This window comes from Orbicella faveolata, unplaced genomic scaffold, assembly GCF_042242905.1.
Source record: "Orbicella faveolata isolate gen_17 unplaced genomic scaffold, um_ofav_v1 contig_26, whole genome shotgun sequence".
Taxonomy (NCBI): domain Eukaryota; kingdom Metazoa; phylum Cnidaria; class Anthozoa; order Scleractinia; family Merulinidae; genus Orbicella; species Orbicella faveolata.
Window position 1 is genome coordinate 17519003 of NW_028301554.1, and position 15193 is coordinate 17534195.

The following is a 15193-nucleotide window of genomic DNA, read 5'->3' on the forward strand; positions in this document are numbered from 1 at the left end:
TACACGTCATTTTCTCATAGGACCATAAAAACGTGTTCTTGTATCCCCAGCTATGATCACGGTAATGCCTGGCGGAATTTGAAGATAGTAAAATTTACATAGCATGTGATATGTAAAGAATTGAAGTAAATTAACCCAACTAACCTGAACAGTGAACGTTTTGTTAAAACTCAACCTTGGGCTACCATTGTCTGTGCTTCTTACCCAAATTGTATACTCAGACTTTGTTTCGTAATCCAAGTTTGCGAAAGAAGAGGAATATATCTTGTTGTTCCTGAGGGCAAATTTCCATCCACCGTTATTTATCAGGCTGTATCTATGTGTCTGGTTTGCATCTTCGTCAGTGGTCGCGAGATCACCGACATAACCATCATTTACGTTCTCGTCGATAAATGCCGTATCACCACCCGCCAAAGTAATATTACTCGGTTGGTCATTAACATCTAATATTGCGACCTGGAACGGCTGCACGTGGAATAACCCCTTGGCGTCAGTCACGCGAACCAAGATATCTTCACTAGGACTCGTCTCGAAGTTCAGCTCACCGCTGACTTGTAGCAGTGCGGTACACTTTGTTTTCACGCCTGGGATGTTGGTAATGTTGTGACACGTGACCTGTGAGCCCGCGGTGAACTTACCATCGGCGTCGACATCTAAAGAGAACGTTAAGTTTTGCACTTCATCGTGATCCAGGGCTTGAAGTGTCCCCACCGTGTTACCTGCCGGAGTGTTTTCGTCCACCTTTGGCGCGTTGTCAGCGAAAGACTGTTGTCCCGATGCCGATGTCATTGTCGTGTTTATGGGAGCTTCGTTGACGTTTTCCACGACGATCGTAAACGTCTTGGTGACCTGTAAGAAACACGTGACCTTGTTAGGTAAAACCACGTGACTCTCTGAACGTCAAGAGAGAATCAAATTTCACGGCCTTTAAAAAATATATCTATGGTCATAAGGAAAGGTCATGAGAATTTAAGGAGCGATCACACCAGACACAAATTAATATTCGCGATAATTGAACAACTTCTCCCAACTAATACCATGACAAGAGGGTAACGACCAGTAATGAGAATTTGTATGTTGAGAATGGACACTCGAATTAACGAATTGACCACAAAATTGTACATTCAAACGAGGGCGAATGTTGTCAATGAGTCCACTAGCCTAAATAAGGCAAAAGCAGCTACATTTCGCTAACTTTTTTATCCTGTTAAATACTCTATAGAGTACTTTTGTCAGAAAAAAACTTACTTTCAGAGGCACCGTTCCGTTATCAATAACCTGCGCCACAATCTTGTGAGCCTTGTTCGTCTCGTAATCTGTGTCCTTAGCCTTAAACAAATAACCCGAAGAATCAATCGCAAACCTTCCACCATCATTGTCAATCAGGAAAAACGTTAGCGTTTGGAACTTGTCCTCGTCTGTAGCAGTAAACCGACCTATTTTGGTGCTAAGTGTAGCATTCTCCTTCACTGTACGACTCGACAGTTTAAAGTCACGTGGTTGGTCATTGACGTCATTCAGGGAAATCGACATGCTTGCTTCGTTGCTCTGAGGTGGACTTCCGTTGTCGGTGACGCGCACTGTTATTGTGTAAGACGGTTGTTTCTCGTAGTTCAACTTGCAGAAAGTCCCGCCATTTTTAAGGCAGTCAACGTTGGACAAGGAAACTTTGAGTTTGTTTCCAACCACTTTAAATCTCCCGCCCGCTCCGTCGGTTAGAGTGTAAGTGTGAGTTTGGGCGCGGTCTGGATCTTGTGAAGAAAACTTTCCGACAACTGTATCTTGTGGGGCATTTTCGTCCACGAATGTATTAGACAAAGTGAGGTTAAATGGTTTTTCGTTGACGTCTACAAAAGAGTAAACAACAAAATATTTCAATATGCGAGTAACTTCGCTCCACTTTTTTCTGGTAAGTACAATACATGGACATGAGCTCTTAACTCAACAAATAAGTCGACATTTTACAACTACAATAGTAACGAACCCCCTTATGGATTTTCCAATGAAGTCCGCATGTGTTAGTCCAGTTTGCCTGAAGAGTTAACCTTTGTACGTCTCATATGCGTAGAGATTTAATAATTTTATAGAGTCGTAATTTGCTTTGCCACCACACTTGTTATAACGGGTTTTTTTTTCAAACGTCTTGAATCTAGCGTCTTGCATTTTCGCTCCAAACCCCTTGTTGACTAGATGGGTTGGACAGCTGTAAAGTTTCCGTAAATGGAACGTGTCACTTACCTACAACAGATATCTGGAAATCCGTCACAACACTAAGCTGAGGGTCACCGCTGTCCAAAGACTGCACTGTGATGTTCCATGAAGACTGGGTCTCGTAGTTCAGGCTTGATGTTGAATTCAATGCGTTACCGTCGATTACGAACGGAAGTCCAGCAGTGTCACCCATAAACCTGTAGGTAAAGGACTGCCGGTCTGTTGGTTGATTTGCATTATCCGGGTCAGCGGTAGAAAGAAGTCCTGAAAATGACAACAACACAAGCAAGTTATTGAATAAAATGAACTTTTGTTGTAGGAAAAAACCAATGACGTTAAATGGCCAAATCAAGAGAATAAACCACGATAAGTTACTATTTCAAGATTTTCAAGGTAGTATTTCTAACCTATTAGAGATGGCGGCTGATTTTCCGCTATGACGGCGCTAGACAAAGAGATTGCCGTAGGTGCCTCATTGATGTCAATCACCGTGATGGATAAAGTCGTCACAAGGGACAATGGCGGTGAGCCAGTGTCCGTACACTTCACCTCCACACTTATCACTGAAGCCAGCTCGTAGTCTATGCTTGCGCTTCCTACTGCAAGGACTTTGGATTGAATCGTGAATTTCCCAATCTGGTTTCCGGCCACTTGACAGTTGTACGTTTGCCATGTACCGCGTGATCCATAATTATCCGGGTCACTGACAGTCAGCTGACCAATCACTGTACCAGGTTGGCTGTTCTCGGTGATGTTCGCGGGCGCGAGGGTGATATTGACTGGGGCTTCGTTTACATCCAGGACGGTGATCTGGAAATCTTGCACTAAGCCAAGAGAAGGTGTGCCACTGTCATTGCTTTGCACTTTAACAGTAAAACTCTTTTGAACTTCGTAATCCAAATCTGCCGAAGACGAGACATAAAGCTTGTCGTTTTGAATCACAAATCGACCACCGGCATCGTCCAGGAGTTTATACATGTGCGACTGCGCAACGTCCTGGTCACTAGTCATCAGTTGTCCAACTAACGCACCGTTTGTGTTTTCATTCACACTTGCCGTGTAACTTCCACTAAGCGTTACATTTTCAGGCGCATCATTTTGGTCAACGATGCTTATCTTTAACTGCTTTGTAGTGAAAAGTCCTTTCTTGTCTGTCACTCGCACGATTATGAGATACTCTTTAGAGGTTTCGTAATCCAGAGCTCCATTAACTTTCAGATCGACAGTACACCTTGTGTTCACACCAGGAATGTTAGTGATTGTCTGGCAACCCGCAGATGATGATTCTAGTGTAAACTTCCCGCCAGCGTCATCATCTAGTTTAAAAGCAAGTGTCTGAACAGTATCTTGGTCCAAAGCTTGTAGCTTTCCGATCACTGTACCGGTAGCAGAGTTCTCGCGGATCTGCGCATGTCCATCGGGGAAAGTCAGCTGCCCCCCTTGAGATGTTATATTGATGCCGATTGGTGCCTCGTTCACATCCAACACTTCGATTGTAAACGATTTTTCCATCTAAAAGGAAACAAGACATCGTCATGGCGAAAGAGAAAACAGGTCAAAAGAAAAGAAGGGCATCGTGGTGGTCAAAATGATGATGATAATGATGATGAGGAGGAGGAGGTGGAGGTGGAGGAGGAGAAGGCAATGATGGTCATTCGTTCCGGTCATAAGCCCAAAAAATTTAAGCCTCTTATCCTAGTTGTAAGCCTTACTAAACACCCACTATGAAGAGGTTTAAACCTACGGATTAGCGGGATGCAATGGTAGTGCGAAGGTTTTGTAGACCTAAATCACCTTCATAGATGGATTTCCATTGTCTTTTACCACCGCCCTAATGATGTGCGTAGTCTGGGTTTCATAATCGGTGTCCTTTGCTTTGTACAGCCTTCCCTGGGAATCAACTCTAAAATGACCGCTGTCATCATTCGACAATGAATACGTCAACTGTTGGCTGGTGTCCTCGTCACGTGATGTAAAGCTGTCAACGAGAGAAAAAGAAAAGAGCGAATTCATTAGACTAAAATGAGTTTGAACACTCCCTCAAAATCTGTAGCGTTGAGAGATATTCCGGAAAATCTCGCGTGTTACTTACCTGCCAATCATCGTGTTGATGTTTGCATTTTCCTTCACCTTGTTATTGGATAGTTGTAGGTCACGTGGTTTGTCATTGACATCCCGCAGGTCAATACTGAAGTCCTTCTCGAACGATAGCTGAGGCGTGCCGTCATCTGTCGTTTTGACTCGGATCACATGACTCTTTTGAGCTTCGTAGTTCAAGAGACAAGAAGAACCTCCTTGGCTCAGACATTGTTTGTTGGAAACAGCCACCTTGAAAAATGAATTGGAGTTAATATTGGTGATAGTGAATAAGCTATAGTTTAGGATTAAAACATGCAGTTATCAGTTCGAACGTCAGCGTAGTGTCAGAGCAAATCGAAAGATCGAAGAGAGAAGTGGATGTAAGAGGTTACGCCTTTGGTGGAAAAGCAAAGCCTACCTTAAGTTTGTTTCCATCGACTTTAAATCTACCCGAGGAGCTGTTAAGCAGCTGGTATGTGTGCTTTTGGGAGGTGTCCTGATCTAACGCCGTCAGTGTCCCAACCAGAGTGTCCTTGGCACTGTTCTCATCGACAGCAAAACTCGAGAGCTAAAAGGCAAAGATATAAGTGAAGAATCAATTGAACAGTCACAATCATTGCCGTGATACTAACAGAGTTTGTACGGCATTGGATGTTTAGTTAGACAATAGAAGGTAGAAATGGCGTCATATAACATCAAAAAATTATCCAGCGTCCATTTATTGGAGATGTTGTGAGTATCTCACAACTGCGTTACAGTTTTCGTCAAAATAATAGCTAACTACGATAAATACACGAAAGATTAAGAGATAACACTAAACCAAACAGAATGAAGGATGGATAAGATTGAGAACGATTGGGAAAGATTTCTTTGGAATGATAAAATTTGAAAAAAAAAAAGTGGACAACATTTCTCAAGATGCGCCATTCTTGATGTAGGCCCTTCAAATGACGCCAAATTGTCATATTGCCCTATTAACACGTGCTCTTAACAGCGCAATGGAAGATTTCTCTATCAGAACAAACAACTCTCACTTACTGTCATTCCACTTGGAGCATCATTGACGTCAATCACTTGGATGGTAAACGCTTGTGTTAGAGACAGGGCTGGCTTTCCGCTGTCCGTTGCTGTTATGCTCACCGTCCACTGAGCGCTGTTCTCGAAATCAAGCACGCGCGTGGAGACAAGAGCATTATTTTGCATTACAAAAGGTTGCGAACTGCTGAGAACTGAGAACGAAAACGTTTGGACTTGGGTGTTGACATTGTCTGGATCAGTGACATTTAGAAGTGCGACTACGGTGCCACTCTGCTGATTTTCTTGAATCTTATTGTTTGAGAGCACTATACTGGTTGGCTTCTCGTTGACGTCTTGAACAAGAACGACAAATGTCTGTTCCACTGTGAGGCCGCCTGTATCGCGACAAAGAATTTTCACGCTGAAGGAGCTAGCTTCTTCGTAATTGACGCCCGCACTACCAACGGTCAGGTTGTTGCTGCTTATTCCTGCTTTCCCATTGGCTGAATCAGTTAAACTGCACACGTGACTTTGTTGTCTGTCAGGGTCAGTGACAGTCAATTGACCAATCACCGTCCCGGATGGTTTGTTTTCTTGGACGCTGTTATTGGACAACGTTATTTTGGTTGGTCTCTCGTTAACGTCTAGAAGGTTAACAACTAACGATATCTCCACGGACTTCGGTGGATTTCCATTATCAGTCGACTTCACAGTAATTTGATAGCTCGAAGATGACTCGAAGTCAAGATTAGCGTTTTTCGATGTAAACAGCTTGTCTCCGCTAATTTCGAAATCACCTCCAGGGTTGTTAATCAAGACGTAAGTAAAACTCTGTCCTTGGTCTTCGTCTTCTGTAAGTAGAGTATCGATCTGAACGTTTTTGCTGTTCTCAGGAATCGACGCCGACGCACTTCCATCCAAGGTAACATTCGTGGGCGGATCATTTACGTCAATCACTGTCACATTAAACATTTCCGTGTGGAAAAGCCCTTTGTCGTCAGTCACGCGGACGATGATGTCCAAGCTTGACGCATCTTCGTAGTTTATAGCGCCGCTCACCATTAAGTCTGTGGTGCATCGGGTTCCGGTTGAAGCAAGATTCTGACAGGAAGTGTTCGGTTGAAGAGAAAATTTGCCTGCTGCATCATCGTCTAGTTTAAAAGTTAGATTCTGAACAGCATCGGTGTCTGTTGCTGTTAAAGTGCCCACCCTGGTACCGGGCTTTGAATTCTCCTGCACACTCTGCTGGTCTAGGACGATAGAGACTGGAGCCTCGTTGACATCCAACACCACAATAGAAAAGTTTTTGGTCATCTAAGAAAGCAAAAAAGGGAGTTTAGTTTATAATGCATACCATATTCCTACATGTCCTAGTTAGAGGTGGACGTATAAAATGTGGCATTTTTCTTACTCAGTTCAAAGTTCTGTTTTGAGAACCCGCAGGGTTCAGCTGTTCAAAGGGTGGATAACCCTATCCACTGGATAAATTACTCTCCAGTGGATAAGTCTTGACAAAACAAACTACGCTATCCACTGGATAGTGATTTGTTCGATAAATAATATTATGTATGTTTTGAGCAACCAGGGCCAGATGTACTTTCAAACGTACTCGAGGCTCGTCTGCAAGATGACACATTTGAGTTCAAACCCCTTTTCGGACAGTGAGATACAGGCATGTACGTGTTTTTACATTTGAATTAAATTGTACATTACACATTTGAATTTCAGCTTGAGAAAAAGCTTAAATTTCATAAAATTAATAGCAAAGTCACGAAGTCTGGCGTCATATTAACACACCAGTTACAATGTATTTTGCTACAACGAAACGCTCGGATATTCGACGTAACTACCATTTTCATCAATCACTTACCGACAGCGCTGGCTGGCCATTGTCAGTAACCTTGGCAACGACGTAATGAACCGTGCTCGTTTCATAGTCTGTGGAGTTTGCCTTGTAAAGACCACCTTTGCTGTCCAGAGCAAATTTGCCACTGTCGTCATCAACCAATGAAAAACTGAGTTTTTGGCCTTTGTCTTCATCACTAGCGGATAGATTTCCGACCACGGTATTTAATGGTGCGTTCTCAGTCACCTTGTAATTGGACAATTTTAGACTACGTGGTTGATCATTGACGTCATTCAAAACGATGTTAAATGAAGCGTTGACCGATTGGGATGGAGAACCGCTGTCAACACTACGGACTTTTATAGAGTAAGAGGATACGCTTTCATAGTTGAGTAGGCACTGGGAGCCACCGTTTAGTAAGCAATTCTTGTTGGACTTTGCAACCTGCAAAAACAGAAGAAAAAAGTTTTAATACCTAGCTAACACGCCAACCTTCAGAGCACTGCGCTTCCCAAACATCGTGCTTTACTATTGCTCTTTGATAAACTTTGTGATAAGTGTTTAAAACTTAAAAGGGGCTAAATAAATTGAGTGGCAGAGAAGAGAGTTTCTACAGCTCTTCACGTTGCCAATGAAAGTAAACTCGAGACCGCTAACTGATGGAAATGCAAGGTCGAGATGGCAAAACAGAAGAGAAAAGAAGAGCAGCCCATGCTTTGTTAGCCAATCAAATTCAATATTTTCAGATGCTGGACGAACGAGATGCTTTAAAATCAAACTCAGAAGAGATTTACTTCATGTTGCATTAAGGTAAAACAACAACCGTGGATCTCTGAATTCCACTGTTTGTTCTGGGGGTAAACGTAGTCATCTAATCACTGCCTGTCATTAACTTACCTTCACCAAGTTGCTTTGAATTTTAAACCTTCCACCGGCGCCATCCAGCATGCTATAACTATAAGTCTGCCCGTTATCTGGGTCAGCGGTACTGAGCATGCCCACCACTGTGTCCACGTCACTGTTCTCATCGACGTTGTTGCTTGACAACTGACAAGAAGGAAAAAAAAAGAAATGATGCTATACATTTTGCTTCCAATTTAGCTAACAAGGACTAAGCCACGAATACGATGCGTAATCCTGTTGCCATAAACTACCGCGAAAAAAGGAAAGGTCGCGCAAGCAGATTCATTGTGGTCAGGTGTATACTAATCTGTTACCTTCTTGGTTAGGTTAGTTTTATTCATCATCATTCAGCTGATGTTATTATCCTTCGTAATAAGTCTGTCAGTGTTTTTTCACTTTGTGACCCCATTGTTACCTGGATCGCCGTAGGCTTCTCATTCACGTCTGTCACAGAAATCGTAAATGCTTTCTCGAGTTTCATCGGTGGACTGCCGTTGTCTGTGCTCCTTATGACGAGTGAAAATCTGCGAAGTTAGATCGAAACAAGAATAATTATTCACACTCTATGAGTAAAAAGTAATTCTACTGGATCGAAAATTGAATACAGACTATCAACATTCCTCAATCAATTTAACAGCGGTCGACTGGAAGGCGCGTATGGATTTCCCGCCAAAATAAAACTGCAGGTGCTTGTGTATTTTCCGCCAAAACTGGGGCCACTAAACGCAAACACTTGCCTCCGCGAAATTTAATACTCCTTAAGTATCAAGCCAATTTTGAACCAGTCAACGCCTTGATGACCATTCGCCAGTGGAAAACTCGAACTCATATCAAACTGTTTTAACTAAAACATTCCTTGTTTCAGGGACCGTTTATTTTTTTTTATAAAAATGTTTATGACAACAAGCACGCACGCCTCGCGCGAGTGTTAGCCATCAGCCAGTAGCCAACGATTGCAAAGCCAATCCAATTCGCGCATTCCAAATAGACAACGATTAGTTTCTTAAATGTCAATATAAAATGCAACTGACAATCTCAGAACTCTCTTTGTCGTTAACAACTTACTTGTTAGGTGACGATTCGTAGTCGAAGACAGTCAGTGTGTACAGATCAACTCCACGTAGTTCAAACTTGCCACTTCCTCCACTGACAATACTATAGGTGTGCTTGTCTTTACTGTTCGGGTCCACAGAAGAAAATGTACCTACTTTGGTGCCGCGTTGTTTGTTTTCTGGAATACTGGCTGAGCCGGACAAAACGATCTGCAAAGGAACAAGATAACCAAATTTAGCTCTTTGACACTTTTATCATTTGCGAAAACGAGGGTTTGGAAGGAGACTACTGGGGCCAATATGGCTTCTCATCTTTAAGTTTGCCCCTAGGAAAGGTCCCACAGGCGACTGTAAGATGAGACCGGCCCCAGATATTTCCTCGTTTCTAAAGTGGTGTTTAAGCTGTGATCATAATCGTAGACGAGAGAGTTTCATAGAGTTAAACTTATTGATGTGTATTCAATGTTTGTTGTGTGCTACAAGTAGTTGTTTCAGTTGTTTCGATATTCTTAGTCACGAGATCGAAATATAATTTTGCATATCCACTTATACAAGATAAAACATCACTCTTCGATCATTCTCGCAATTCTCTTCACTTATCTGCTTAAAACTACGATCACATTATAAAGAGAAATGAGATGTTCGTCATTCGCTCTAACCTGAGTGGGTGGATCATTGTTGCGTTGGCAATATGACGTAGCATATGACGACCACTGTCCCGATGTTTGACACGTGACCGTGGACGATCCCTTGATGGAATAGTCCTTTGGACATCCCAGTGAACACGTGACAGGGTATGTGGTCTTGCCTCCTGGGCACGTGGCAATGGCATGCTTGCAAGTGCTGCCGAGCGAAGTACCTGAAGACAAAGGAAATGATGTTTTTAAACAAAAAGAGATTGAACAACTTTCGCTTCCGTTAGTACGTTCGACAAGGAGGAAAAAAAATCGTAGTCCTTTCATAAACATGGACTTAAGGAGCTGCTTTTTTTTTCAGACGGAAAAAGAAACGGAAATTATAGTGACGTCAGTGACATGAAAAAAAAAAAGATTTGTGTGAAAAATGTTTTTGCGTTTTCACAGACTTTGAGAAAGGAGCTTAATGTTTCTCCATCCAGTCACAAAAAAGGGAATTTCATATTCACAGAAAACGTTTCACATCCAGAGAGAAAAGTGAGTTATAACACACTGGAATGAATAACGTTTTGAAGCATTCCGCCAGCAAGGCTTTGATAAACGCGCAACATGTCCCACTTCAAGGAATTGAGCGATCCTTTATTAGAATTTAATGCGACCGGACGGTACAAGGTAGCTTCGAACAAATTGTTTCACGGAAACTTCTGAGCTTTACCAAGTGAAGGCTCCTGTTCCATACTGTCGGTTTTAATTTTTTAACATTTGGACATGTAGAGCTGTCTTGATTTTAATTCTTTTTAAGCAAGGGTAGAAGAATATTCCCTGGGTTAAAAATCAGTCATCTTGTGTACCGTCAAAAATACCTCTCCGGAAATCGCCAGCTGGTATTTATTGTAAAGAATCCAACTGTGAGAGTTCTTCGTAATTTCTTTTTTCATATAAAAAGATTCATGCTGTTTTGAGAACTTTTCCTCAGTTTTAAATGATGTATGTCTCAGTAGCGCTGTTGGTATTTTGTTGGTTGAAGATGAATGCTCCATACATGGCTATTGTCTACTCATTTTTCCTAGGCTGCATCAAGCCCCACGTGTTTTTAAATAAACAATTACGTTTTTTCTTGTTTACTTTAATCAAAATGTGGTGCTTTTCATCACCCTGACGACGGAAAGACAACTTAATTGTCGGCTTCTCATTTAAGAATTGTCCACTTGAGAGGAAGTTAAAACAATGTAATAATACAGCGACTTGTGCACCTTAATAATTTATACCTCCACTACAGCAAATTAAACACGTTTTCGTGGATAAGTCAACACGATTTGTAAACATATATGAGAAACACTTTCAATTAGCTTTTTGCGCAGATTGGGAACAAATGTTAACGAACATAATTACTAATAATACACCTTCTTGACTTTTAAGGAGCGTATTTCTCTCATTAGAAGTTAACGCTCGCACTTCAGGTAAAATCAATAAGTCTGCTATGCCCTGATGGGAAAATAAATAAATTCTCAATTCTCCCTCTCCATGGCAACACACTTTATGATTTCAAACAAGCTGTAATTGTGTAGAAAACGAGAAAAAGTCATGCAAAAGCCAGCGCCTTTGAACACACCTTCCGGACCAACGCATATACAGCATTCGAAGATTTTGAAACAAAGTGAACACCTCGAAATGGCACTGATAATCGTTCTCTTCATCACGTCTGTATCGGCACAATGCCTGGAGGACGACAACTGCGAAAAAATGGATTTCCCACATGGACAAGACGAAATGCGTATGAAATGGAACTATTCTCTACAAGGCCATCTTCTCTCTGAACACTCTTCATCCGACCATTATGGCTGCTTTACGAGATGTTCTGTTAACTGCCAGTGTCTATCATTCAACTTTAAAAGCGACAGCGGAGTTGAACCAAACTGTCAACTAAACGGGGCTGCCTCGTACACAGATCCTGAATCAATAAAACGGACAATAGGCTGGACGTATATTGAGATGGTTCGGAGCTACCTCACAAAGGTAAATTTAGATTTCTATAACAAAGAAACGGTTCTCAGGTTCTAGCTAAACGAAGGGCAATATTCAACTACTTTTTGGTTAGATACACTTTACAGTGCAATGCTGATCTGCCAGTGCCAAAAATAGTACGAAAATGTTGGAAAGTGCTTTCCCGTCGAAAACTTTGGTATGCAAAGTCTGCACCGGACCAAAGTATCCCATATCGCAGGGGCTTATCCCGGTTTCAGTAGAATTAAGAAAGAGTATTTACTCCCCTCCCCAACCCCCTTGAAAGGGATGCCAGGCAACCACAGGTTTATCTGTGTGGAGGTAGGTACTGTGAGAGTAACGTGCTTTGATCAAGAACACAACACAAGGCTCAACTAAACATTAAACAGCTAGAGAAAAGCACCCAATATTTTCTTCGAGCAAGTACAAAACAAATTGATTGTAAATTTAAACAAAGCGTAGCAGGGCAAATTAAATTGATTAAAGAATTTGTTTAAAGAATAATCAAATAGATCAAATCTCTTCTAATTCACGAATGAGAGGAATTACTTTTTTTCAACCTCCCTGGAAGATCTGTTCAAGTGACTCATGTCACAACGGATGCTGTCAATCAACTCCGTGTGAAAATGGCGGCACTTGTAGTGTAGTGTGTGACATCAGAGCTAAAAGATTCAAGTGCGCATGCCCGCCTGGCTATACCGGCCACAAATGTCAGGAAGCGCAGAGATCATGTCACGACATCTTACTATCTGGAAGTCACGCGAATGGGATTTATCTAACACATAATGAGGCAAACGAAAGAAGAGCCGCCGACGTCCATCACATCATGCAAGCGTTACTTATGAGTTCATCAACACAAGAGGGAATCAGTGTATGAATCGCCATGCTCGGACGGTTGTCTTCAAATACAGAGCATCGTATGTATTGAGCTATTTTCCTCCTGGACAAGGATTATGTAACTTTTATGGGTCACCTAACGGGGGAATAGCTGGTGAGCATAATTTTGGTTATTACAGAACTCCAAATCCGGCCTTTCGTTGCTCTGCAGGAAATGATTCCACTACCCAGTATTGGTTCGGCAAAATGTGACGACAAGACAATGCGAAGAATAAGCGACAAACTTTCACAAATTTTGTGAACACCCAAGGGACCATGGCTGCCTTTTGTTCTTAACTCTTAAAAATGATTCGAGCCGCACTTCAATATTTATGCGTCAGCTGACTATTTTGAATAAAAACTGTTTCACTATATTGTATAATAAATCTATCAGTTTGATGCTGTTTTAAATGTGAAACCATACTGTGACCTTAGATTTTCGAAAACTATGGATATGTGGCTCTGTTTTGAATCTTGATCCCTAAGTGCAAAATTTTTAAACATTGAATAAATCGTCATTCAAGAAAGAAAAAATGTGGATCCACGATTTGGTTCTTCGGCAGGTCATGCTGTTGCCGTGGCTACCATGTTTCAGGGAGATTTTGATATATTGTCCACAAATGATTGTGAATAGGCCACTTTCGATATGTTAGAATTCAGCTTGATAGTGAGGCCTAGAGGACACAAACAAAAGAAATGAATAAACATGGTCATTCAATTTCCTTTGTTTGTGTCCTCTAAGCCTCACTGCCAAGCTGAACGTTAATGTATCGAAAACGGTCTATTGGTTTGAGACAATTATTTTAAAAACACGTGATATACGATGAAGCACCGATCCGTAAAAGCGCAGGGGTTGTAAATATCACTGTAATCATGCTTTAAAATGAAGACTGCGTTGTAAAAAGTAACCTGCTTGAGGATTAATATTAATAAATGTTAGATAAACAAGTTCTGGACGACTCTTACGAGTTTTTGGGAGAAATCACTCTGCTGACTCGATTTTCTCGACTTCTTCAGAGTGAGGAAGAATGAATGACCATGAATTTTGTCGCGAATGTCTGCACATTTCGAAGTGTTTAAGGCGGGCTCAAATCTGATTTCAGTACGTAGTAAGGCGTTTTCAGAGACACGCTGTAACCAAAAAACATATAATCTTTAGCGAAAGAATGGACCAGAATTTGTAGCCCTTGTTTCCTAATTTTGTTCGTTCGTTTTCTGTTTTGTGGTAGCTCTTGAGTTTTTTTAACACTAACCTGGTGCGCAGTATGTCGGTTTAGGCATTTTGCAATCTTTAGCGTTGCACTTCTTCTTGTCTGAAGCCAGACTATAACCCGCATTACAGGAACATACGCCATTGGAGCACTTGTGTTGACAGCCATTGTTGGGAGTTCCACACTGAGAAGTTTCCTTCAAAAGAAAGACACTAATCTACTTAGCATTCATGGCAGCTAAGCTAATACTGACAAAAGTCGTAATGACAGGTTCTCATACACTCTACACACGCTATGAATCCAAGCGCCTCCGTGTAGTTCACCCATGCCTTCAAAAGGCTTAACTGCCCCCTTATCACCTCTTCCCCCTTCCCAATCTACGCCCTGCTTCTCGGAAAAATAACGTTTCTATTTGGTTTCAATCTACGTAATAAGTGCATATAGCGGGAGAAAAACATACTGGTGAAGGTTTGAGAAATACGCCGATATTTTAGCGCTTTTCTCTCGAGGTCTCAACAATTTATGCTTACCTGAAGGGTTGGACAATCTTTGCCTTGACACCTTTTAGAAATTTTGACTGTTCTCGTTCTTTTCTTTGATCCAACAGCACATTTTTCATTGCAAGCTCCCCACGAGCCCCAGGAATTTACCTTTAAAAAACACAGGATAAAGTTCACTTTTAGCTTTTCAGTCGTTATATATAATTTCTCCTCTTCCGCTAAAATTTAGTTTGACTAAAGATAGTACATTTCTACTTCTACCTGTTTAACACAAACGAAAACGTTTTAAACTCTGTTTCTTATGTCTAATCTACCGCACGCTTGCGTGAAACTGTCTCTCAGTTCCTATGCCGCAACGTGGCCTGGAATATATCAGTATATATACAGGAATTTTCAATTCTCTGATCGATTGATTCTTCTAGTAAAATTTCTGGACGCTTGAAGACCCTATTACATCTATGTCCCCTACATCTCTGACAACTTACCACGCAGTCCCTGTTCTCTCTGTAATCAGTGCATTGTTTCTTGTCTGACCTAGTCCCGCATGCTTTCCCGTTGCATAACGCTGACGTAGTAATACTGCGTGTTCGAGTGGACCATCCTTTTCCACAGCCATTGCTACAGAGCGACCAGGACGTCCAAGCAGACATGACGCAATCACGATTGTTGTACTGTGAGCAAGCCGTTGTTTGCTTGAGCGCTGGACAGGATTTTCCACTGCAAGAAGGATGGGTCGCTACGCTTCGTGTTCTTGTCTTAGAACCTAAAAAAAACAAGCACTATTAGCGCGGTGTTGTGACTGGTTACCTGATCGCATAAGAAGAAGTTATGTTTCTCGCGTGCGATTGGAAAACGGTTG

At 41.7% G+C, this 15193-nt stretch overlaps 1 protein-coding gene across 12 annotated transcripts in view; it reads right to left on the minus strand.

Moving 5' to 3' along the window:
• The window catches only part of LOC110049282 (protocadherin Fat 4-like), a 67073-nt gene that overhangs the window by 12495 nt on the left and 39385 nt on the right, over window positions 1-15193 (minus strand). For all 12 annotated transcript variants that reach the window (XM_089295783.1, XM_089295785.1, XM_089295784.1 and 9 more), the window contains exons 5-20: window positions 14820-15097; window positions 14365-14484; window positions 13877-14030; window positions 9768-9967; window positions 9122-9318; window positions 8472-8580; window positions 8051-8200; window positions 7178-7597; window positions 5329-6621; window positions 4709-4858; window positions 4304-4539; window positions 4006-4189; window positions 2619-3723; window positions 2239-2475; window positions 1249-1847; window positions 145-849 (exon numbers count right to left, since the gene is read on the minus strand). In XM_089295783.1, the coding sequence (XP_089151909.1) occupies window positions 145-849; window positions 1249-1847; window positions 2239-2475; window positions 2619-3723; window positions 4006-4189; window positions 4304-4539; window positions 4709-4858; window positions 5329-6621; window positions 7178-7597; window positions 8051-8200; window positions 8472-8580; window positions 9122-9318; window positions 9768-9967; window positions 13877-14030; window positions 14365-14484; window positions 14820-15097 (6137 nt within the window). The remainder of the gene's footprint in view (window positions 1-144; window positions 850-1248; window positions 1848-2238; window positions 2476-2618; window positions 3724-4005; window positions 4190-4303; window positions 4540-4708; window positions 4859-5328; window positions 6622-7177; window positions 7598-8050; window positions 8201-8471; window positions 8581-9121; window positions 9319-9767; window positions 9968-13876; window positions 14031-14364; window positions 14485-14819; window positions 15098-15193) is intronic.